The 24848-nt window shown below is 34.5% G+C and overlaps 1 protein-coding gene across 1 annotated transcript; it reads right to left on the reverse strand.

Annotated features, from left to right (window-relative positions):
- Window positions 1-62: 62 nt before the first annotated feature.
- Window positions 63-21460, reverse strand: LOC101744704 (uncharacterized). The gene is made up of 4 exons (XM_012691977.4): window positions 21143-21460; window positions 871-3994; window positions 742-794; window positions 63-495 (listed from the first exon to the last, which is right to left on the reverse strand). The coding sequence occupies exons 1-4, from the start codon at window positions 21155-21157 to the stop codon at window positions 451-453; spliced, it is 3237 nt and encodes a 1078-aa protein (XP_012547431.2). The 5' UTR covers window positions 21158-21460; the 3' UTR covers window positions 63-450.
- Window positions 21461-24848: the final 3388 nt, after the last annotated feature.

Here is a 24848-nt window from a genome sequence, read left to right on the forward strand (position 1 = left end):
ATTTATATTTAATATCTTACTATACCGCTCACGTGACTCCGTAAATACATTGAAACAACTAATAATGCTTGTAGATTTTATATTTACAAAGATATTTACATTTTACATCTTATGACTTATCTAATTAGTCTTATTTTCCTTACAAAAACTTTATTTACACAAGTCCACGATACTAATTTTATTTTATAAAAATGACATAAGCAATCCACATTTTAATAGTGAGAGTGCCTGTAAAATATGTCAATTTGTATTAAGTACGTGGAGTTACAGACATTAAACACTATATCATACTTATATCACGATGCAATTTCATCTTTACAAGACACTGGCCGAGTGTTCTTTTTGTGTGCACAATGTCCAGCACATGCTAGAAGTTTCATCAAAAGTCACAAATTATTAATTAATGAAACATAATGTAATATTTCATTAGAAGAATTATGACGTCACTCTTCAAATATTCTTAGGAGTTCCTATGGCTGTTATACCTGTCGAACCCTGTAAAAAGTACATCCATATTAAGGAAATCTTTCGAATAAAAAATTAATCTAAATTGTTCTAAATTCTATGATTCGTACTTTGTAATTAGTAGAGAATTAGTACGGTACAATATTTACATTAGTTGATTTGTAGTCACATGTGCAACAACAAATTTTATTTATCAAAATCGACAAGATAGGTTTGATTTTGAGAGGTGTGGCAATGAAAATTGTGTCAAGAGTATTATTAGTAAAAGAATAGAACCTCTTCAAGCAGGGTTGGACTATCTGGCAGCGATTCGACCTCCAGAGCGTTTACTGAAAAGAAAGTGCATTTAATATATAATACAATGTGCTCAAGATTAATAGTGACTCAAAAAATTAAAACACTCACTGCTTTGGTACCAGCTTTTGGAAAATTCATAAGTGTCACTTCTTCCTGATTCTATCTTCCCTCCTGAGGTAAAACCAAACGATGGTCTGTTCACAAATGTAGCAGATTTTAATGGGATTTCGTCTGATGCATTTTGAATACTGTCAACTTTCGTCTTTTTTGTTTCAAACTTTTCATTTGCGTACCAGCTATTGGAAATATTTCCGATGTCTCTCCAAGGTCTCGATGTAACTACATAAACTTTTTCTTTTGTCAAAGGTGATATTGAAGTTTGTATTTTACCCCACGGTGGCGGGGTCGTTGTGGATGTACTGCTTGTGATAGGCGTTGTTCGGAATGACGAAGCAGCTGTGTATACGTGAAACTTATTTATTTCACTGAGTGACCCATTTTTATTATCAATGTGTTTTGTTTTAGTTCTTTCAATCATATTATATTCTTTCCGTGGGGGTGTTAGTGTGCTGTTGATTTTATCGGTTGAATGTACGATATGTTGAATACTGCTTGCACTTTCATGATCATAAAAATCATAATTATGATAGCTATTCGTTTCAGAATCATAATTGGTAGGCACAGTAGTTGTGAAAAAATCGTCAGGTATTTGTTTCGCGAGTTTTTCGCTGCTTCTCGTTTTCTCTTGATTTTTATATTCTTTAGAATACTCTTGCTCTGTCCAATCATCGATGGTATGTTGTAATTTAATAATGTCAAAAGGCGTTTCTCTCACCTCATAAAAATTATTAAAAGTATTTGCTGGGCTTAGTTGGTCTTGATCGTAATTTTCTAACACCTCCTGTTTCGTATCTTCTGTAGTCGTTGCAAGTGTAGTATATTGTTCGGTAGTAGTAAAAACGCTTTCTTTATGTGGTGGAATATTCCTTGGTTGGAATTCTTTTTCAGATATTATAGACCATTCTTTAGTGCCTTGGGAGTAATCGTTGTCAACTTCTTTTCTCAAAGTTGTGTATGGCACGATTATTTGAACAAACTTTGGTTTATTAGATTTAACCGGCTCTTCTGCAGGTGGAGACAAACTATGACTGTAATCTGTTCTACTTTCATCCCAACTTGTCAAAGTAGGAGGCTTTGGAGCTATAGTTGTAGAAGGTGCATCGTCATAAATCTCATATTCATTTTCCGCACGCGGAGTAGATAGAGATAATATAAAATCTCCATGATTTTTATGAGGGGCACTAGGTTTCAAGTATAGAAGAGGTGAATCAATGTTCTGTAAATTATTTTCTGTACGATATTTATCGACATCCTCGTCTTTGACACCACGTAAATCTGCAAAGCTTGGCTTGTTATCGGAATTATGAAATGAATTTTTATTCATCTCTAGAGGTATTCCTGTATCGTAATTAATATCATTACCAACATCAACACCTGTACTTTCAAAACTAGCATCTGATGTTTTGGTAGCTGAAATATGATCTTCAGACGCTTGAGGAGAAATGTCTTTTATTTCATCAATCACATAGCTACTTGGTATATTCCGATAAGATTTGCTTTGATTAGTGTTCTGTACAGCGTCTATATCTATGACCGGCGATTCTACAAATGTTGCGGGATAATCGACAGAATGGGTATATTCAACCAACGGTATACTTTGTGCCACATTGTAATTGTTTAATGTTTGTTGCATTTGGTTTATTCCTTGAACAACGTTATTGGGGAAAGCAGTGATCGGCCTAAAAGGACGAGCATTAAATATCGGTGGTAGTGGAGAAACGCTTAAATTTGGTAAAGCAACCGGTTGCAATGTGTGAATATTTCTTCCTCTATTCAATGTAAATGGAGCTGGATTCGCTAAGGCCAAAGAATGTTTTGGATATGTCATATTTGTAACACCGTGCGGTAATACTTCAGTTCGTACTTTTGTTGATTCTGCTGCTGTAGCTGAAGCTGGATATGATATGTCAAGTACGTTGATATTAGTTATAGTTTCGCCATACGAATTTCTGAACTCCGTTGGATGTGTAACCTTAGGAAGTTGTAATTCGTGTGATGGATTTAAATCTCTTAATATTTCTACATCGCTCTGAGGTGAATTATTATTTACATCATTTGGCTGAACTGCTGGTGTCCAAGCTTCGGGCGTAGTTCCGGGATATGGAATTCCGTAAGAATATGATGTAGTAGAGTACATGGGCGCTGGTGTTCCATATAAAGTTGAAGGTGCATACGTTGAACTCATGTGGTTGTATGAAGATATTTCATTTGGAAAAGTATTGAATATATGATTAGATGGAGGTGAGTAAGAATTACTTGTCTGTTCCATAGGTGCACCATTTGGTATCCCGTAATAAGAACTAGGTAAACCGTACGTAGAACTTGAAATAGAGAAAGAAGATGACAATGGATTTTGGGAATTCAATTCCAAAGTATGAGTAGGGCTAGGCGGCCCATATGTAGAGCTTTGTATATTGTTAGACTGAGGCGGAGAACCAAAATTAGGTTGCGGTAAAAGAGACGAACTTGACAGAGTCTTTAAATTTTGATTGACATTTTGTTGTACATGAAACGATTGCGAATTGTATTGTCTGCCATTTTGAATATTGGTAACTGCTGTTGGACTTGGAGGGCCATATGTCGAAACTGGTTTTTGATATGTATTTTCATTGCCTAAATTATTGTATCTAATTACTGGCAGCCACGGCACTAGGTTACAAGGATTGCAATCCTTTTTTATTTGATTTCCATTGTTGCCACTAAAAACTAGCGATGTGGGATCATGACTCGTCTGTTGAGACGGAAACAACCATGTCGATACCTTCTGGAAAAGCGATGACGACGGTGTCGTTGTAAAGGGCTGGGGTGGTGGTACGTAATTAAAATTGTACTGTTTATAGAAAGGTGTAGGAAATTTAAAGGCATTCGAAGGTGGTAACGGAGACGGCATCTGATGTGGCGGTTGATAATTGTAACCAACATCTGCATTTTGTTGCTGAATCCTTCCACCACTGCCGTGGAATGGCACCGGTAATATACGACTAATTGGTGGAGGAGGCGGCTTTAACAACTCTCCGAAATGTGAGGCACTAAACCGATTCCCATCGCTGTGTAGTTTATTTTGATCACACGTACATCTTGCGATTGCAGCTAAGAGCAGAACAGGTAATATCTGAAATTAGAAAAAAGAAAATTCGTTACAAATTTTCGTAAATATTATCAAAAACTATTAAAAACACACAAAAATTGAGTAATTAAACCAGCATTACTAGAAAATATCGTGAAATGCGCTATTTAAAAGTACAATGTGTGCTTCTCACGGACTGCTATTCATAGCTCTTTTCTCTTTTCACTTGAAGACTATTAGTTGCGTTATCACTTCAATTATACCAAGTGTGCCTTTATTCGAAACATTATCAAACATTTCTAGAATAAAAAATAATAGAATAATGGCATTGACAGATTGGCATTGATAATGTGAATTTAGATAAAAGAAATTTGAAATTAAAGGTAACGCGAAATTACTTAATTACTGCAATTACAATCATTACAAGGTTAAATAGCTCAGTAGGAAATAAAAATTCTGTATAAAAAGTATCTATTGTTGATCAAAGGATAAAAAAATATATCAACAAGTATATCAAATATATCAAGAGACATCTTTAAAATAAGTAGTGTTCGCACAGTGGTCCCAATATGACCATAATATCTGACTCCACAAGAATTCGATTATTTTGTCAATGATAGCACCTTTACCTTGCATTTTATTTTTAAAATACTTTCTTTAAAGATAAAATATATAATAATACTAAACCTCGTCAATGGTTACGAAACAAAAAAATCAATAGAAAACAGTTTGATAAACTAAGAAAAAAGGCTACCGAGCTGTTTTATCTTTGCCTATTTATAAATATAATAAACAGTTATAGTTTATCTTGCCACGTCTGTTTGTTTTGTTCGATTAACAAAAGAAGACCTAACTTTTAAGAATCGAAGTTTCGTTATTTATTCGACGCGCATAATAAAACAGAAATAAAAATTCGAATCACGTTACACAGATGACAATTGTTTATTTTGTGTTACGTAAAAATGCAATTGCAGTCTTTTGCAATACCTATCGTAAAGAATTCAAGTGGATACACATCAATATTACGCAACATCGTCGATTACACTATTCTCGAGAATCAGGGCACAACTCGTAGGTATGTGACACACGAATTAATTTGCATTAACTTCTAGTTATCGACTGTGAATAATACAAATAACGTTTAGTATTTAATTTCGATAGGTTAACTAAGTTTTGGAACGTGAGGAACAGCGAAATTGCACGACTACGTGCATGAAGGCAATAAAAAAAAAAAATGTCACGACGTCTCCGAAGGATATTTGATGACTAGTTTTTTTCTTTTCTTTTTAAGTGAGAATGGCTTGTCATAGATTTTTATTAGGAGCTGAATTTACATGAAAAGTCTTACCTACATAAAAATAAAACCTTAAATAGGTTAGGTGTTACATACAACATAACCTGAATACGGAAAGAGGCGACCATTCGCGCCAAAAAAAATCCCGTCGCTCGTCGTGATTATATCCTGAACGTTTTTTTTTTCTACAAGAGAGTGAGTGAGCCTAAGGGTAATTTTGCTTTCTTGATTTTAGTCTTCGATATGAGTAAATACTATTTAATTTTATACGTATAAATTTCTGTCATTAGAGTGAAATAATAGTTTATTCCTTTTTCAATTAAATCGACCTTTTAATTTGTATTTACAAAATGTTGCACAGTATATGACTTACAACGTTTTGTAACGTGTTCTGTAGCAAGAAACAAACAAATATGTTCACGTAATTCATAAATTACATATCTTTGATATACAAAAACACTCGAATTACAGTTTAAATTGCTATACACATCTACTATGGTTGAATGGCGTACATGGGCTATGGGGTTACTAAGGTCACATTAAAGGAAGATCAATGACCCACAATTCACACGCTCTTCTAAAATAACTTTTACTTAATTGACGGTCAAAACGCAACAATGCTTTCTTTGGATGACATAAGGCGTAGTATCTTTGAGTCGTGAGACAAAGACATAAGAAAGTGAAAACTAGACGAATATTATGGTTACATTATTCTAACTCGAATTTCAAAATCGAAACAACGCATCGGTCTAGGTTAGGTAGGGGAGATTGTCCACAGATATAAAAGAAAACTAACTTACTTATTTTCCACTACTAAAACAACATACAGTTCATTGAAAACTGATGCTACCCCCAGATACTCTTCCGCAAATGAAGTAATGTGTGCTTTCTTTTAACTAATTAACAAAGTATTTAATTATTTTTTACCCTTTTATTTACTCACACCATGAATTTCATAATAAAATGTAACCAATCAGAACAAAAATTGTTTTATATGCATTTGTACCCAGAAATCCGCAATGCAAATTTTATAGTATACGGCATATATGGCCAGCCCACTGCCACTTCAGCTTGCTGACTCTTTGAGCTATGTAGATGACTTTCGTTCTCTGTCGAATAACTTCATTCCGCATTTTATCCTTTAATGTACTTACAGCGTACTTACAATGTATTTATAATAATTTACCAAATAGAATATAAACTTATAGAATAAAGGATTAAAAGTCCCCATCCTGTCACGGCCAAAACACCCTTTCTTCAACATGTGTAAGAAAACTTGCGTGCAATTAACTCGCAGTAACACCCGCCGGCCGTCAAAAGTCCTCGTTATCATTCTCCAGTAAGCTAAATCCTATATATGGCGATTTTTACCTTTTGTGATGTCGATTTTCTAGGGCAATTTCCGTTTCATAAGTTTTCAAATCACAAAAGCTCTAAATCAGTTTTCGCTTAAAAAATTCAAGCCATCGAACAAAAAAATTTAATGTGGTTCTAATACGAGTCGTAAAGAAAAAACAGGTTCGAAAGTGAACACAATTTTAAGAACCCATGGTCCGTGATTGACTCGTTATTCGAGAAGAATCGTGACATCTTTGACAAACGAATTCAAATACGCTGCCAATGCATTGTTAAGAACGAAACGCTCTTTTCTATTGGCCATTGCAAAAGTTCGTGCCCGATTTAACGAAAAATGAATACATTAACTGTGCATGTGTGTGTGTGTGTGACTTGATTAGAATATCGAAATGATTTTGTGTACTAATCTGTCTGTGACATTATTTACTTCGGACAAAATCACTATCAATTCATAGTCAAGATAATTTGATGAATTTTAATTTTAATATTAATAAATTCGATGTCACTTTTTAACATCTAATTTGTCGGTTTCAAATGTATACCAGCATACTAGCTAGCTAATAGTAAGTAAGCATCCTTGTTTAATGTAAAAGACTTCATAGCACCAAGGAATTACTTTTCTTAAATAATGAGCATAATCCACTGAATTTCTGAAATTTAAAATCCAAATTATTTTAATTAGTTGCATTTGCATCACTTTCGTTTAAAACATTAACAAAAAAATAATACTACAATACTCTAAATGAAAAGGAATGACTCTCTTTCCGCATAGTCATCTTCCATTTTTCTATATGAGAGGCTTTTCATGACGCCCATTACATTCGTCTCTGACAAATGTTCCTAATCAGTGCGAATGTAGGTTTCCCACTTAAGAGACCTAGATCATTTTAGAAACACTAAACTACTGTATGGAATAATCCTCCTAACAAGCTCATTTAGAAAATTGCATTCCCTGATCACACCTACCACTGATTTGCTTATTACTAACGAATACTTCTAAGATTCTGTGTAATAATTTAAAGTGTGAATGTGACTATGAATATGAATCAGCTTTTCTTTTTCTATAAAACGTACTTTTCCGATGTTTTCAGAATAGTATTGTTACATCTAATTTTTCACAATAGATTGGTAGACGAGATGGTAATCAGCAGGTGTTATGTGGTTTCCTGGAGCTTATTAACGCCAAAACGTGAATAAAGCACCTTAAGATTTTATTACAGTATTATTAATAATTATGAATCAACTAGCTTGAGATTTTATTATAGTATTATTTTATAAGATATATTGAGATCACATTAAACATGCATTCTTCCATCACCGTTAGAGATATCGTATTAAATTTAAATGTTAAAACTTTAGGCATCTTTAACCATCGAAAACAGGTAGCTAGTAAACAGAAAATAGGGAGTTTCGTAGGAAAATGTTTATAATGCCGTTATCGCAGACACAGACTTCCCTAATTCCCTAAATTAATGGCATTGGTCCGAGTTAATATGCACAGCAAACCTATATCTTCTGATAAATATTCGAAAAGACCATCCAATGAGCCATAACATTGAAAAGTGTCCTTTAATCATAATAATATAAGTACTCGTGCGAACTCACAAGACGTCCTACAACCGGTAATTCGTAAATTATAATTTTTGCGGCTTTCATTTTTATTACAGGATTTTATTCCTTCTTCGTGGAAGTAATTCATAAGCAATCTCAAAACAATTCATAATTCAGAAACATTTGTAGCTACACCGGCACAGTCGCATCGCACCATACGAATGCACCAGCCGTCTCATCCTTTAGACCACGACGACTTGATTTTTGAAATTCTGAAAGAATAAGACTATTTTTAAAAGGTTTTTAGCATCAATAAAAACACTAAAGCTGGACAACAAACATCACACACACACACACAATTGTTTTGTTTTTACCTACACAATACATAGATTCGTAAAGCACAAAATATATATGTTTATAGAAAGCAACCCAACTCGACTGGATGACTAATAGGATAAATCTGTGAAACTTGTTTTCTACTAAGGCGAAAGGGCACACTTTATTGAGCCCTCTACTGACTCCTCCAATAATATATCACACAGAACACTTTTTTAAATTAAATTTGACTCTTAACTGCTCTGTTAAATTCTATAATGAATTAACTCCAATTAACCGTTTGAATTGCGTTTATCTTTTATTTTCTTGAATCGTGAAAAAATATATGATTGAGTCTCAATGTTAATGGCGGCATTTACTTATTGATGTCTATGGGCTCTGATAACCACTTAACGCCAGGTAAATCGTGAACTCATTGACCCCTAAAAAGAGATTAATTGAATTGAGTTAAATGTAAATGATAATTAAACGAACTAGTTGTTTTAAAAATACGCATTGTTAATCATTTTGATTCTATCAAACAGTATGATAACGTTTCAAATTGATGTTGCTCTATCGAATATAATGATATCTTTTAAAAAAAAAAACTTCCCAAAATACATTTTAATGAAACTCTAATTAAGTAATTTTATTCTATCACAATCGATTAACTTTCCCATTCGATGGCTGCTCGATTGCAACAACACGTAAAATATTAATAAATCATTCAACATATTTTTCTTGTGTCGTTTTACGTCGATTCCCCATGACCAAGAGAAGTCGCAACGTAATGACTTTCGATTGTAATGGAGACTGTTTTATTTTATTGTGAACTGAAAATGGTTAATGTACTACATAGATGGCCGTGCAGTTTCGGCTAAAAATAGCACTATCCCACGCTCTATCCGTGACTAAAATGCGACTAAGAGATTCTCCGAAGAACGAACAATAGCGTTATTTATATATTAGGTATACATACTACGTCAACTGTCTGATTTCTTGATATTAAAGCGTACTGGAAGCCCGCTCGGGAAGGGTCAGCCATTCTGCCTATTTCTGTCTTGAAGTCATCGTCGTTTCAGATTGGTAAGGCAGAACATATGCTATGCAATATAATTTACACGACCAACTTCATTACCGAATATTAAGTAGACCGTGACCTCATCACACATACATTTTCTGCGATAAATGCTAACAATTCTGAAATGTTTCCCAGAAAGTATTGGTTTTTATATTCGTAACTTCAACATATATTTATGGTAATTCAGAACGGAAAACAATATTCTTATTATAACATGATTTTCTAAACTCTGAACTATTATCAAGTTGCAAGTAAAATTTTAAACAAATGATAGAAAAATCTCAACGGACTATTAAATTTCTATGAAATTATAACGAATACGGTCTATACGAAACATGTCTGTTTCACGTCCATTATTCACGAAATGCGTGACGTCCAGCTGGTAATAATTAACGATTTCCCGCTACCAAATACTTCCGCTTATTAGGTCACAACAATACACATGAATCAATTTCTTCAGCGCGGTAGAAAATGAGAGTGCAACACGCGCCGTTCCATGCATTAACATAACCCGTTTCAATTTGTATTGGCGGGAATATCTTAACATTGAACCTGCTGCGATGTTGTGAGATGTGTTTTTTTTCTTGTTGTTGCGACCGTCTAGACGCTGAGTGCTCATTGATGTCACAAAACGACACCAGTCATACACCCTTAAGGTGCAATTGTATCGTAATCAGACGTTTCTAGACGTCTCCAAGATAAATTCTAAGTTCACGTTCCCCAACGTAAATATATATATACCTAAATATATATATATATAATTTTGTTATTATTATTGCTTAGATGGGTAGACGAGCTCACAGCCCACCTGGTGTTAAGTGGTTACTGGAGCCCATAGTCATCTACAACCTAAATGAGCCACCCACTTTGAGATATAAATTCTAAGGTCTCAAATATAGTTACAACGGCTGCCTCACCCTTCAAACCGAAATGCATTAATGCTTCACGGCAGAAATAAGCAGGGAGGTGGTGCCTACCCACGCGGACTCACTAGAGGTCCTATCACCAGTATCAATCAATATCTAAATAATAACCATAAGTTTACCCTAAAGGTCCCTATCAAGAGTACTTGTACAATTGAGCTCAAAAGGGTAGTTCCATACCTAATCTGATTAAATTAGTGAATGGTTTATCCTTTCCACCGTGTTAATGGGGCTTACTGAACAAAGACATAAAGTAAAATAAAAATACGACAGTCAACATTCGGCAATCACGTAATCAGTTATATTTAATGATTTAACATCAATTCCATAAATCACTGGCCGTCACACGTTAACAAAAAGCCGCACATTAGATAGTATTGTTGAGGCGTACATTGTTGCACACGATACAATTATTCAAGGAGAAAGTTTAGGTGCTAACACGACGCCACACTTTCCGGGGTGTTCTTTGGGAAATTATACATATACGTGGAACAGACAATACAGCTCAACGCAGTAGTCGTCTAATAGAGACGTGTGACACTCACATTGGCGGGAAAAAATTGAGTTTTTTTTTTTAATTCGATAATAAAATGCAATCCATGTGGTACTACCATTATTGCCTCGGCGCGGTAACCCAAACTGGATCAAAAACAACAGTCACCATTCCTTGCGGTCCTGGGGTATTTCCTGCCGCTGGGTACCTTCGAGTGTCTATGTACATACACATAAATTTGTACAGTGAATTTCATTAATTGACAGTTGGTATTGAAGCTTAATAACTCAGTAAATTTAATAAAACTACTGGCGTAAAATTATTTAATGCTATTATATATAAGCCAAAACCTAGAGCACGGAGATGAGATACAAAATGATACAATAATGCAAATATTGTTGCAAATAGTGTAAATAATTTTGGTTTTCTTTTATTTTCTTTATCTTAAGCAACCAGTAATTTCTCGATTCCAAAAATAAATTATAAATGATAAACATTTTATAAAAATATTGAAAAGATTATTGTTTATCTGTACCTCTCATTCGCGACGTAGAAAAATGCGACCCATTATGTCCAAAATTCACAAATCACAATTTAAAAAAGCGAACTATCGTAATTGTGATAGATATTTTCGTGGACTTTTTTTGAAGATTTATTCGACTAATTTATTCATAAATTCAATTCCAAGCTGGTAAAAAGAAGACAGCTAATCTATGTTTTTAAAAAACATTATTTTGATTGCTTAGACTGTTTAATGAGACTATGGCCCACGTAGTGCTAAGTGGATCCTGGAGCCTAGAGACCTCAACAACCTAAATACCGCCACCTACTTTGAAACTTGAATTCTACTCTTCTAATATTGAAGTCTCAGTTACAAAGTGCAACGACTACCCCAATCCTTCAAACCGGAACGCATTACTGCTTCGCCGCAGAAGCAGGCATTATGTTAGTACCTACCCGCGCGGGTTCACAAGATCCTCTATCACCGGTAACGTAAATAACTCATTTTGACAATGTTATTTTAACGGGCTCATAAATCTCCTGTAACTCATTATAAATAAGAACTCATTCCTCATATACCTTCAACCAAAAATTTGACGACCGTTCAAACAACTGAGAGGAAAGATATTTCACTTGTTTTGTCGCAAGATACAACGCTAGGTGGACGGACATTGTCAAGGAGGCCACAAACACCAGCGTCCCGGGCGCCATTAAGCAGGCCGAATGCAGGCAAGGACCAAGGTGGTCACGACCCTCAGTAATAAGGAAACGACAAAGAAGAAGAACAACGCTACACATAATATAAAATAATCAATGAATTACCCTGACTATTAAATTAAATCGTAAAACATTTTAGAATCGTGCGTGGAATAATATTATTATTTAATGTTTGTAGACGACGCCGTAACGAGTTGAAAGGTCCACGGCGTGAACTGTGAAATAACTTTTACAATTTCGTTTTCAACTTTAACATTATGCTTCGTCATGGCTGTTACATCAGAAAGGTAACTTCCGAAAAAAATACTGTCGTATTAATACGGAATGGACGTAAATGATTTCTGAGAATTTAGGTGAATCATCAATTTAATGAAAGCGGTTAAGAAGATTTTTAATACTACATTTTATATTGAGTTGGTGTTTAAATCTGAAGGAAGTCACAAAATTTAAAAACAAGTTATGTGATTGTATACATAATGTAATAATAATAATTCTTTTTTACAAATAGCAGCTTGTTAAGAATGTTTAAATTTAATAACGGAAGAATAAAGTGTATTGTGAATTTTTTATTCGTTCTGTTGTTGTCATTATATCTCTGACTATATTATACGAGTATTGTATACACCCCATTACTATAATCTACAATAATTTAGCACCGGAACTACATTTTAAATTATTTACAAATTTTATTGTTGTTATAACTAAGGGAAAAATTAATTTGATAATTTGAGTCAGATATATATACTTTTTGTCTTATCTTAGTTTGCAAATTTATTAAAAAAATCTTACCCTATTAATTTCATTACATAACATATAATAAATTATGTATATTTAAAAAGTAACTGGAATTCTATTTCGAACCTAGAACTATTTATAACTATAACTATATATAACGATGAACAAAACTATTAGTTCCATTATCGCACAAAAATTCTATCATTATAATTGCGTGACGTAGATGCTTGAGCCTGCTAATAAACGGTAGCTGGTCACAGTAATTAGACGTTCAGTTCCGCATTTTGTTTGTAGTTTTTACCAATAAAATCATATGAAAAACAAACGACAAACGAACATTGACAAAAGTATTTTAGATAGAACATTAATTCGACGGGTTTTACTTGAAATTTAAAAACACCTGAGATACGTAATGAAAATTACTTTTACGATTACGACGGTCAGGTCAGTCCACTTCAGTCCAGTGCCCGTGAAAACTATAAAGTATTAGAAACGTCGGACGTACAATGATATAATAAAATGACAACAAATAACCCGAGGTTAAACTGTAAAAGTAGTTTTAATTATGTCTACGACTGACAAAAACAAACAACACGTAAACTCCAGTTATGGCACATTTAAAAAATACTATCCGTACCGAAATGTCGTCAATGAATGTGATTACGAAAAATCGTTTTAGGGCAGACATTATACTCTTCGCATACCAAGTTATGCTTCCAGGAAATTACTACGCGTCTGAACTTAAATGATTTTTGCATTTAGATAATTTTATTAATACTTCCTTCGGTTTTTTTATTGTTTTTTTTAGTTATTGCCTAGATTGGTCGACGAGCTCACAGCCCACCTGGTGTTAAGTGGTTACTGGAGCTCATAGACATCTACAGCGTTAATGCCACCACCCATCTTGAGATATGAGTTCTAAGGACTCAGTATAGTTACAACGGCTGCCCACCCTTCAAACTTTTTTTCATACCTAAGCTGATAGCCTTGAGAGGCTATTTCAGCGTAACCTTAACTAGTAGATGCGCTCACGGGGCTCAAACCTGACGACGTTGCTAACACGTACCCTAGCAAGAGCCGTGCTTCGTAGAATCTACCACCGGATCGGAAAGGCAACCCACTGAGAAAATCCGACGAGAAACTCAGTGGGCTGTGTCTGTGAGTTAATTTACTCGTCGAGCCCTTCGTCGCAAGGGACCAGTTCGACGAGAACGATGACCGGTGCTTGAGGTACCTAAAAGCACCGTTAGTGGATCGGGAGGATCCGAAATGTCGTGACTTCAAGCAGAAACGCCTTACCGCTTCACGGCAGTGTAGGCGGGATGATGGTACCTACCCGTGCGGATTCATAAGAGGTCCTACCACCAGTAAATCCACCACTAAATGGTGGACTATGTACATTAATTATATAATAAAATATTATTAGTTAGTTTTTAAATTATTACTTTTTAGATCAACATCAGTTTTTACATACGTCACTAGCGATAAACCCCGACTTCGCCGCACTCAAAATTATCTGTTCAATGTTGTTTTGGATTTTTTTATGTGCATACATTTAGTAACTGTGTATGGTAATAAAAGAACCTTTTTCATGTATCGCCATCGAAAAATTTTTAAATTTTGTAAATAAGGCCCAGAGAAATGCGATAGCTACTCTCTTTTAATACAATATGGAAGAGACAGTATATTCATTTACTTTCATCTGTTGTAAAATAAAACGCACATACTTTCGTACCTGTATTTTTACTAAATTGCTGTCCTGTAGAACAACCCGCTGACTCAGGACTATCGAGACGGTCTAGATAAAATAAATGGACGTCTGTGTCTAGACAAAACCGACGTGCTCTTATTATTTATTCCAGGATTTACTTTAGTAGGTGCTTTAGTAAAATAAAATATATTTCGGAACGAACAAGATCTCACAAATGTTGGTGAAGGTATTTTGGGTAACCACCTAAAATGAAACCAGTAAATTAATAAAAAATTGCGGAATAACTTTTGGTAGGGCGTATTTTGTGCACATATGGATAGGTGGATAGGATACCGTCTTGTCTATAGCTGCCACGGAGTTAAGATACATTTCGTTTTTGCAGTATTACAGTAGGTACAACATCGAGATTTCTACTTCATACCTCAAGGTTGAGTGGAATTTGTGTTACGATATTTATGATCTCGAGTAACTACTTAACGCCGTGTGATCTCCTCTACTCATCTATAGTAAAACTAGACACATCTTTTGCATCACTCAGAGTTTGCTCATAAACTATTTACTGGTTGTAGGACCTTTGTGAGTCCGCACGGGTAGGTACCGCCACCCTGCCTATTTCTGCCGTGAATCAGTAATGCGTTTCGGTTTGAAGGGTGGGGCAGCCGTTGTAACTATACTGAGACCTTAGAACTTATATCTCAAGGTGGGTGGCGCATTTACGTTGTAGATGTCTACGGGCTCTAGTAACCATTTAACACCAGGTGGGCTGTGAGCTCGTCCACCCATCTAAGAAAAAAAAAAAAAAAAAAAACTAAAACTGCAAGATATCTTCGGTCTTAGAAACATGTATTAGAACTAGACCAGTAAAAGATTATTATGTGAATTAAACAACACAATTCCTCGATTACATTAAAACACGATTGTTCAAAATTTCACGAAACGAAAGGCGAATTCCAATTAAAATCAAGAGAGTCAACCTTTTTAATGTAAGCCTTAACATTGAATATTGTTTAATACGTGTGGGAAGCGCGCTTTCACGAACTTTACAACGCAACTATGAGGATTCTCAAACGATTGTTCGTATCATTGTTCGCTAGAGCCTTGATCTCTTTATTGTGCAACCTTGCGGATAAATCTCTCGTTAAATTACCAATTACATAATTTTACGCATTTCTAACGCGAATCACATTTCTTTATTGAAGACTAGCTGACCCGGCAGACTTCGTAGTGCCTCAATCGATAAATAAAAGACCTAAACTTTTGTATAAAATAAACTTAAAACAAACAAAATGAATCCGTCCGACGGGGGACACATCAAAGGAAAAACAAAATTGTTATTTTTATTTAGTTCCGAGCATTTTCATATTTATCTACCTTTTAAACCTTCTCTGGATTTCCACAAATAATTGAAGACGAACATTAGCCAAATCGGTCCAGCCGCTCTCGAGTTTTAGCGAGACCAACGAACAGCAATTCATTTATATATGAGTCGTCTATTATCAAAGGTGGCAATCTGTACATTTGGACAAAACATTTTTATTGATATGTCAATACAGATTTATTTGAATATAATCGTCTCCTTCAAAGAATACGGTTCAAAACCTGCATTAAATAAAGGTTAATAGTTAACCTGTTATTTATCTAAGATGTCGTTCCGAAGAGTTTTGTAACTGCCAATGGAATACAAAGTCAATAATTCGTTTTTCTGATTTACCAATCATTGTCCAAAAGTCAGATTGCCGCCTTTGATAATAGTCGACTCATATATACCTATATATAGATAATATATTCGTAAATGTCATTGGCTCGGTGAACTTTAATATATCCGTGGAATATCGGGCAGTGGTTTGACTATATCCTGGCATTGCCGACGTCCATTGAGACGGTAACCAGTCACTATCAGGCGGGCTGTACCTATATTCTTCTGTTGCATAATAAACATACCAATACGTAAAAACATATGAATTGGCGTCGATCTATTGAACGCCTTGTGGGTTAAAGACCTTTTTGTGAATCGAGGTTTCTTCTATTCGATGTTAAATGTCTCTAAAATAATTGTCATTCAAAGATTTAAGTAATACACATTATGCTGTCGATTTTTCGTTACATAATACAAGTAATAACATAGAAGATAGCATAGAAATGGAAAGTGATACGCGCGGTGTGTTTGCTTAGTAATTTATTACAATCACAATACAATATTGGTGCATGAATGCGTGCGATGACGAAGATACATTACGTTTATAAAGTTATAGCTATTAAGTGTTACAAACGGACGTTCCGCATTCACATTCTTATTTATTTGTTTTCTTTGAATACGTGGCTCGGTGACTCTTTTTAATTTTCAAATTTCCATTTTGTTTTTATTTAGTAAAGCTTAATGTGTTACCATGACAATAACTATTTCAGTTACTTACTGGTGGTAGGACCTTTTGTGAGTCCGCGAGGGTAGGTACCACCACCCTGCCTGTTTCTGCCGTGAAGCAATAATGCGTTTCGGTTTGAAGGGTGGGGCAGCCGTTGTAACTATACTTGAGACCTTAGAACTTATATCTCAAGGTGGGTGGCGCATTTACGTTATAGATGTATATGGGATCCAGTAACCACTTAACACCGGGTGGGCTGTGAGCTCGTCCACCCAACTAAGCAATAAAAAAAAAAAAAAAAAAGTAAGCTAAACAAATTTTTTCTAAACTTGAAAATAGGCAAACGAATACACACGGCCACTTGATATTAAACAGTTTATTAAACAGAGAGTCTTCATGATAGGCTCCACAATATGAATCCCATAGCTCACCTTTAAACGTAACAACGGGTAGGTATACGCTTCAAACAGGAACACGGGACTGCTTATGTCAGACCGTGTAAAATCAGAACACGCTTTAGTACCGGTGATACGAATTAAAGAAAATAATAATTGATGAGAAAAATAATGAAGATATTAAGTAATAATTTCAGCTCACGTATTACGAGTACAATTACTAGAACCCCAGGATATGTTCTGACTAATCGTCGCCCAGACCATTATATTTGGACTGATATAGAATCACGAAAGAACCGCCGGCATTCAATATATAGTACATATATGTTTATCGATGCCTATAAATTAAATAAAAACCAGTTCCTTCCAAAAATATAAGTGAAATTATTCATAACGTTTTAGAAAGTGATTTAACTTGCTCCAAAATTTGTACAAGGTTTTTAATGAAAACGTTTACTTTTAATCGTACACGTGTGCCCATCTAAATTAATTTACATAAACCTATTATGGATATCTATATATTAATACGTGAAGCAAAAACTTTGTATCCCTTTTTACGTAAATTGCGCGGACGGAGGAGTATGAAATTTTCCACACTTATAGAGAATATAGAGATAAGTGCACAATGCTAATATTTTTTTTAAATAATGCATAAAAGATATGTACATTAAATCAATAAAGAAAACATTACACACACTACATACCATGTATTTGACGCACACACGCATGCATACTATTTATTGTCAAACTTTTGTTCTTGACATCTTGACGTGGTCAAATTGAGAATAGATTAAATATTGTTTGTCTTTATTAATATTTTTTATAGTGTAGCCTTGGCGAAAATTGTAATTATAGAAGTATAAAATACAATCATAATAGTGTACAAACTTACAATTCCAATTAATTATAGTCGAATTTCGACTACTGCGGGACCTCTAGTATAAATAAACTTACTAAATAAGTTAAATAATCTCATCGTCGTTTATGACTAAAACTGTTGTCAATTTAAATTCAATTGAAACTGTAATATAAAAAACATTCTAAAAAATCGTAGCCCCTACACAACGACGTGATGTACATTTTGTCAGGTTCCATAAATATTTGAACTTCATTTTATACTACCACACGTAAAAGTAATCTATCATAACCTGTCTTATAAAAATAATAATTCATTCAATAATTCTCAGGGGTTGAGACCTTCTGTTACAAATCTAGATAATTGATAGATTTCCAAATAATTTATCTGATAAAAAATGAATTTGACAAAATATTCGATTAACTACTAGTGATAAATATTGTAGAAACAGTTCACTTTGAATCGATAATAAACATCAGACGAATCGATATTCACTTAGGCATTTCTATTAACTGATAAGAAATTAGAGAATTTGACGAATGACTAGTGACGATACCATACGATTAGATAATTCAAACTCGAAGCTCGTGCATCTTCAAACACAAACAAACCCGTTCTAAGATTTCTCTTGTATGCTAGTGTCAAAATACTAGTTTGATTATAATGGACTGTTAAAGCAATTCACTTTAACGTTAGGTAATAAATTGTATAAATCCCAAACATTTGTTTTCAACCCGGATTTATTGAAGTTCCTTTCAAAGTTTATCAATGAACACAAAATTTGCAATAGCTCAGACATTTTTATTATTGGACATTTTTTATATTATTATATACATATTATGTCCCTATATAGATGGTATTTATTTTTTAATAACGATTGCATGTATTTAGGCAACAAGATTTGCTTAAAACTTAAGTTGTCTTCATTTATCTACATTGTTTACAAATTCAATGAATAATAGTATTTTTCTATTTCCTATGGTGTATATATATTCCTTTTACTTATTTGTTCCAATAATGAATACGCACGAGGAAAAAATATTAAATTGAATTAATAATTGAATTTTTTGAAACATTTCCAAAATCTTGTTCCACTATGGTCACAAATGTGTAAGATCAAGATGTTGTTAAAGTTCAAGGGTGCTGTGTTTTTATTCTTACTAAACTTTCTTAAGAAAATTAAATGTACAATTTATTACGGCTTATCATGAAAGTTGATCTCGACTTTTCGTTTTCGTAACTTAAAGCTTTGCGTTTAATTATTAAGGTACTCATGTAAAGTGTACATTTCATATCGATGAAGGAAACTTCTCGAATTTTATAGACGCATAGATAAAATAATAAAATTACTGGAGTGATTTGCTATGAGACCACCTGATGCTCATACCGAAATCCATACACACCACAACAAGAATGCTGCTTCGTAGGTAGTAGTAACTGAAAAATTGTAATCCTACGTAGGTAGCAGCATTCTTGTTGACACATGAGACCGAAGTTTGAATTATGTTGCTTACAATACCGAATCTCTCCCCTGTCCTTCTAAATAGGACGCATAGTGGTTTTGTGTCAAAAATTGGCAAGTACTCACCCGTGTCAATAAGTACGCGTATTGCGAGCCCGCCCTGGTACATGGGAAAGCTTGGAAACATGATCATATTAAAGAAATTTATTGAACTTTTATTCAAATTAAATATTAAAAAAAATCTCAAATCATGTTTCGTTTTACGACTGTTTAATGTTTTTAGAACATCTATTGAAGTATTGGTATGAACTTGTTTTTTGTTAATGCGAGTTTTAAATTGATTTAGATCTTTTTAATGAAGTATCCGGAAACTATATTTTAATCTGATCTAGAAGCCTTCTTGTACCTCGGTGTTCGGATTCGATTCACGCCCAGAATCACTAGTATTTATTATCGTTAAGCCTTGTCTGGAACATAATATTAACCAACACCATCATAATACTGGATAAAATTGGTAGCTGGCTTAGCTGCGGTCGTATTTTTAGGTAACCCAAACTTTCCACCTAACTTTAACGAACTTCACGAAGTGCGATTAACTTGAAAATTTGCACATGTAATAAGGAACATGGGTGTTTTCACCCATCTAAGGCTATTCATATCAACCGATGCAACTATACCAGAGTTAAAATTCCGCAAGCAGATAATTTGAACCCTACAATTTTTACCACTATCCGACCAAGACAATGTATGTCAAACCCGCAAGAATTTATAAATAATCGTTATTACCGGTGATATAGCGCGTTGCCACCACCACCATCTAGCCTATTACTATCGCGAAGCAGTGATACGCTTTAGTTTGAAAGGTGGCATAACCCTATATAAAATGCATTAAAAATATTATAATATCACTTGCCCTTATTTCTGAACCTGAAATCATCTTACAGGACAAAATATAATTGCTTTCTACTTCAACTGGCTCTTAGAAGATTTTATTTACATTTAAGATTATGGTTTCTGGATACAAGATTTTTAAGGTTTTTAAATTCCTGAATATCCTATTAAAACATTCCTATTTATAAGATGAACAGCATAAACAACTGAACAATTGTAATCCCTTTGTATCGTACAATATAATATGATTGATATTATTATCATTGGCGTCCTTTAAAGTTTAATCTACCGGCAATGACGTGACGGTAACAAATCAAGAACGTCCTGTTTCGTCTGAGTTTGTTAACAAGAAAAAGGGATAATAGTATAAGTACATTTTAGTCTCCTTTCAATTTCATTTCAGCACAAAAAACCGTTTGTATATATCAGATTGAAATTTTTAATTCGAGCCACATTGTTTATTTCAAATGTAGTAAGTACTTACTTCTTGATAAAATAAAATGGAAAAGTGTAAAAACAGTTTGTTAGAAGTTCACTGAAATGACTTACCGGTAAGACCGCCATGTCTCCGCTTATCTAATAGGAAACTCCTAATCACTGTGTCTATTTGATCATCACTCAACTTCCACTAGGGGACTCTAAGATATCACCATATTAATTCGCTTCGCCGCTAGTGATAACAAAATGTCAGAGGCATCGCGTGCTGTCTAGTCCGGTGTCGCGGATGAATGAGTGCTGGTATACCACGGTTTCCCACGTGAGAGAAACGCGCGTGGCCTGCGAACAACAGTGGAGGCTGCGCGCGAGTCGAAAGGCGGGCAAAAACAGAATGAGCCCACGATGCGCGCGCGCTCACTGCACCGGGGCGGTAGTTCTACCTGCTGACCCATTTTTATACACAACCACGATGATTTATCGGAATTTCAAACCCGCTTCGTGTAAACTTGACGCGACGTAATCAAAGAACCTTTTGTTGTCTTCAACAGAGACAGATAATCGCGTTGATAGAATTCTGTTTGAAGCGTTAAATGGGTTCTATCTATCTACCTCTTGGGTTAATGGCGTTTCTCTTTAGATTTCGCCAATGTCAAGTGTATATATAATACTCTGTTTTCTATAGCGGGCTTCGTGAACGAACAAGGTCACAGATTGTAACTAAGAAGTAAGTAGCTAAGACGTGAAATGGGTTCTTTTTTTAAATTACACTAATTAATATTCTTAGATTATATCGTATAAAATTAATGGTAAAACCCATATTAGTGTAGGTAGCGACATTGCTGTGCACCTCGCATTCCTGGCGTACATGAGCGATGGTAACCATTCACCATGAGACGAGCCGCGTAGCCGTCCGCCTACAAAAGCCATAGAAATTTGTAAAATGAAATTATAACACTACTAGCCGTAGTCGCCGGCTTCGCTGGGCATTTAAAATTAACATTATTATTTATTGTCATTATTTTTAGGGACTCCAACACTCAAATAAATATTAGCCTATCCATTAAGTACATGTATTTTCTACATGGATACTAAGTTTCAAGTCAATCGGATGTATGGTTCAATTGTTATAACGGAACATCCGTAAAAACCACTGTAGATTTATATATTAGTATAGATTGATTATAATTTTTCCTAACTGTGAAAAAAAACATATTAATGTAAGTTGAACATAGAACATGAACGTTTCAAAGAACTATGTATTTCGAACACAGTTCCTTATAATTCGTGTACCGAAAAAAAAAGAAAAAAAAAGCGATGTGTTAAAAGCCATGGTTGACGTGATTACAGTTTAAATGGTTTAAACTCTTTTTACTCCTTTTAGCATACGTGCTCAGCGATAACGACGATGTAACATAAGTAAACAATCCCTGGAATGTACTAGAAGAATTTTAGAGACCACTTTAGATTTATTAGCCGCCTCATGTTGAACAGTCCTTTAATGATAACATGTAATATATATTTATGACTAAGTTTTATTATAAGCAACAAAATCAAACAACCGCGTAATTTAATGAAAGTCTTGACATATTAAATGATTATTCCCTTGTAAAGCGGAGCGTGTGATGATAGGATAGCCACTATGCACAAACTTCTTAGGTCGTTAATTCGAGCACATGTCTCAAGTTGGGTGGTAGTATCTACAGGCGCCACTACTTAAAATCGGACGGGCCATGATCACTCATTACATAATATCTTTTAAAAAAAATCTAAAATACTGGTTTGAATTTTTGATAAACAAATTTTCTGGTTCATGATAATAAATACATAGTACCATTCAGAATAATTTCGAATATCTTTTTTAATAATTCAAGCTATAATATACATCAAAATCTGTTAAACTATTATGTAATATTTATTATAGTATTACTATTAACTAATTATTTCCACCTTCACTCCCGGAAGACGCATTGCGTGCGCACACATAATAATACATTTTTCCTCCACCGCCCCTCACCTAATTAAATAGTACTCGCCTTATTCTTATTTCCTACTAGAACGATGTTTAAAATCATTAACAAATCATTGCTAGCCTTATGAACAACTAACTTTCGGTTCAACTAATTTTTTTAGGATTCTTTTTTTTTATTACTTAGATTGGTGAACGAGCTCACACCTGGTGTTAAGTGGTTACTGGAATCCATAGACATCTACAACGTAAATGCACCACCCATCTTGAGTTATAAGTTCTAAGGTCCCAAGCATAGTTACAACGGCTGCCCTACCCTTCAAACCGATTACTGCTTACTGCTTCACGGTAGGTAAAAAGGCAGGGTGGTGGTGCCTACCCGCGCGGACTCACAAGAGGCACTAACCACCATATAAGAATAAAAACACATAATTTAAAAAAAATCATTGCCCGCGTTCCCTTTTGGAAACCACCTTGTACGCCAACTACGAAATTTGTAACTACTAAAAGAACAAACTAACTTTGTAACTACTAAAGAAACAAAGAGTATTTATTAAGTCTATTTTTATTGGAATAATAAAAAAATTATATATGTATTTCCAAAATTTCAATATAGATTTCAATAATGAAAGTCAAGACAACCCTGGAATGCAACGAAATTGCGAAACATCAAATTTAGTATGCAGTCTTACGCAAAATTATTCAGTGAAATTGTTAAATTTCGAACAACAGTGACGCGTATTATTTACTAAACAGTTGAGGCTTTCGTAAATATCGGGTGTCAGTCTGTTCACGTATTGAATGTGAGCCAACTTTTACTTAAACCAATACGTAGGTATGCGTGCTTTAATTGCGTAATAGAAACTTAATTTGTAGGAAGAAGATAATCAGTTGACAAAATATAACGGGTATAATTATTAATACGTTCCCGAAAACTTTAATTCCTGGCCAATTAAAGTTTATAGTCGAGATGAAAAATTTAATTACAAGTATTTTTTTTAATTACGCAATATAAGAGAGTTAAATATTGGTGGACGCGCTTGCTCATACCTCCCATATATGAATGTTCTTTTTCTGGTTCAATATTCTCTGTCTATAGTAAACACTGTATTGAGCGTCCGTCACCGTAAAAGCACGGCCGACTGGTTAGATGCAACATGCTTCCAAATGGGGTCTTTAGGCATCTTTAACCTATGAACCGTAATCTGATAACTGGCTTGATGAAAATAAAATACTCTGCTCACCAATCCGTGGAAAAGCTAGAAAAATACCCAAGTGCTAGATTCTGCGTCCGACACTGTACTAATGATGTCCCAAACGTCAGCTTGGCGAGATTAAGATGGCTCTCAAACAGCTTAAGATTAACAGAGCACCGGATGATCATAGAATCACTGCAGAAGGTGGGTCGAAAACTGATTCTTAGAGCCCTTCAGAAACTATACAATTTCGTCACACTTAATGGAAATGTGCATCAGGCATGGACCAAAAGTGTGGTAGTACTGTTTTTCAAAAAGGGTGACCTGCTAAAATTGCGGTAATCCACTTGATGCAGGCTACGCAGGACCGGTTATTGTGGCGAACCTTGAAGAGGCTTATGTCCAGCACTGGACTTCCAAAATCTACAAAATTACTCAATCCAAAATATCTATTTTGTCTAAACTTACTTTTATTTTCAACTCAGCTGACCCGGCAGACTTCGTAGTGCCTCAATCGATAAATAAAAAACCTAAACTTTTGTATTAAATAAAACAAAAAGAATCCGTCCGACGAGGGACACATCAAAGGAAAATAAAATTGTTATTTTATTTAATTCCAATCATTTTCATATTTATCTACCTTTTAAACCTTCTC

Source organism: Bombyx mori, chromosome 13 (assembly GCF_030269925.1).
Source record: "Bombyx mori chromosome 13, ASM3026992v2".
NCBI lineage: Eukaryota > Metazoa > Arthropoda > Insecta > Lepidoptera > Bombycidae > Bombyx > Bombyx mori.

Excerpts from the sequence above, each read along its gene's own strand:
- LOC101744704 (XM_012691977.4), bottom strand. Across the intron at positions 795-870 it reads CAAAAGCTGGTACCAAAGCA|TAAACGCTCTGGAGGTCGAA; the intron begins GTGAGTGTTTTA and ends CTTTCTTTTCAG. Across the intron at positions 496-741 it reads GTCCAACCCTGCTTGAAGAG|GGTTCGACAGGTATAACAGC; the intron begins GTTCTATTCTTT and ends TACTTTTTACAG.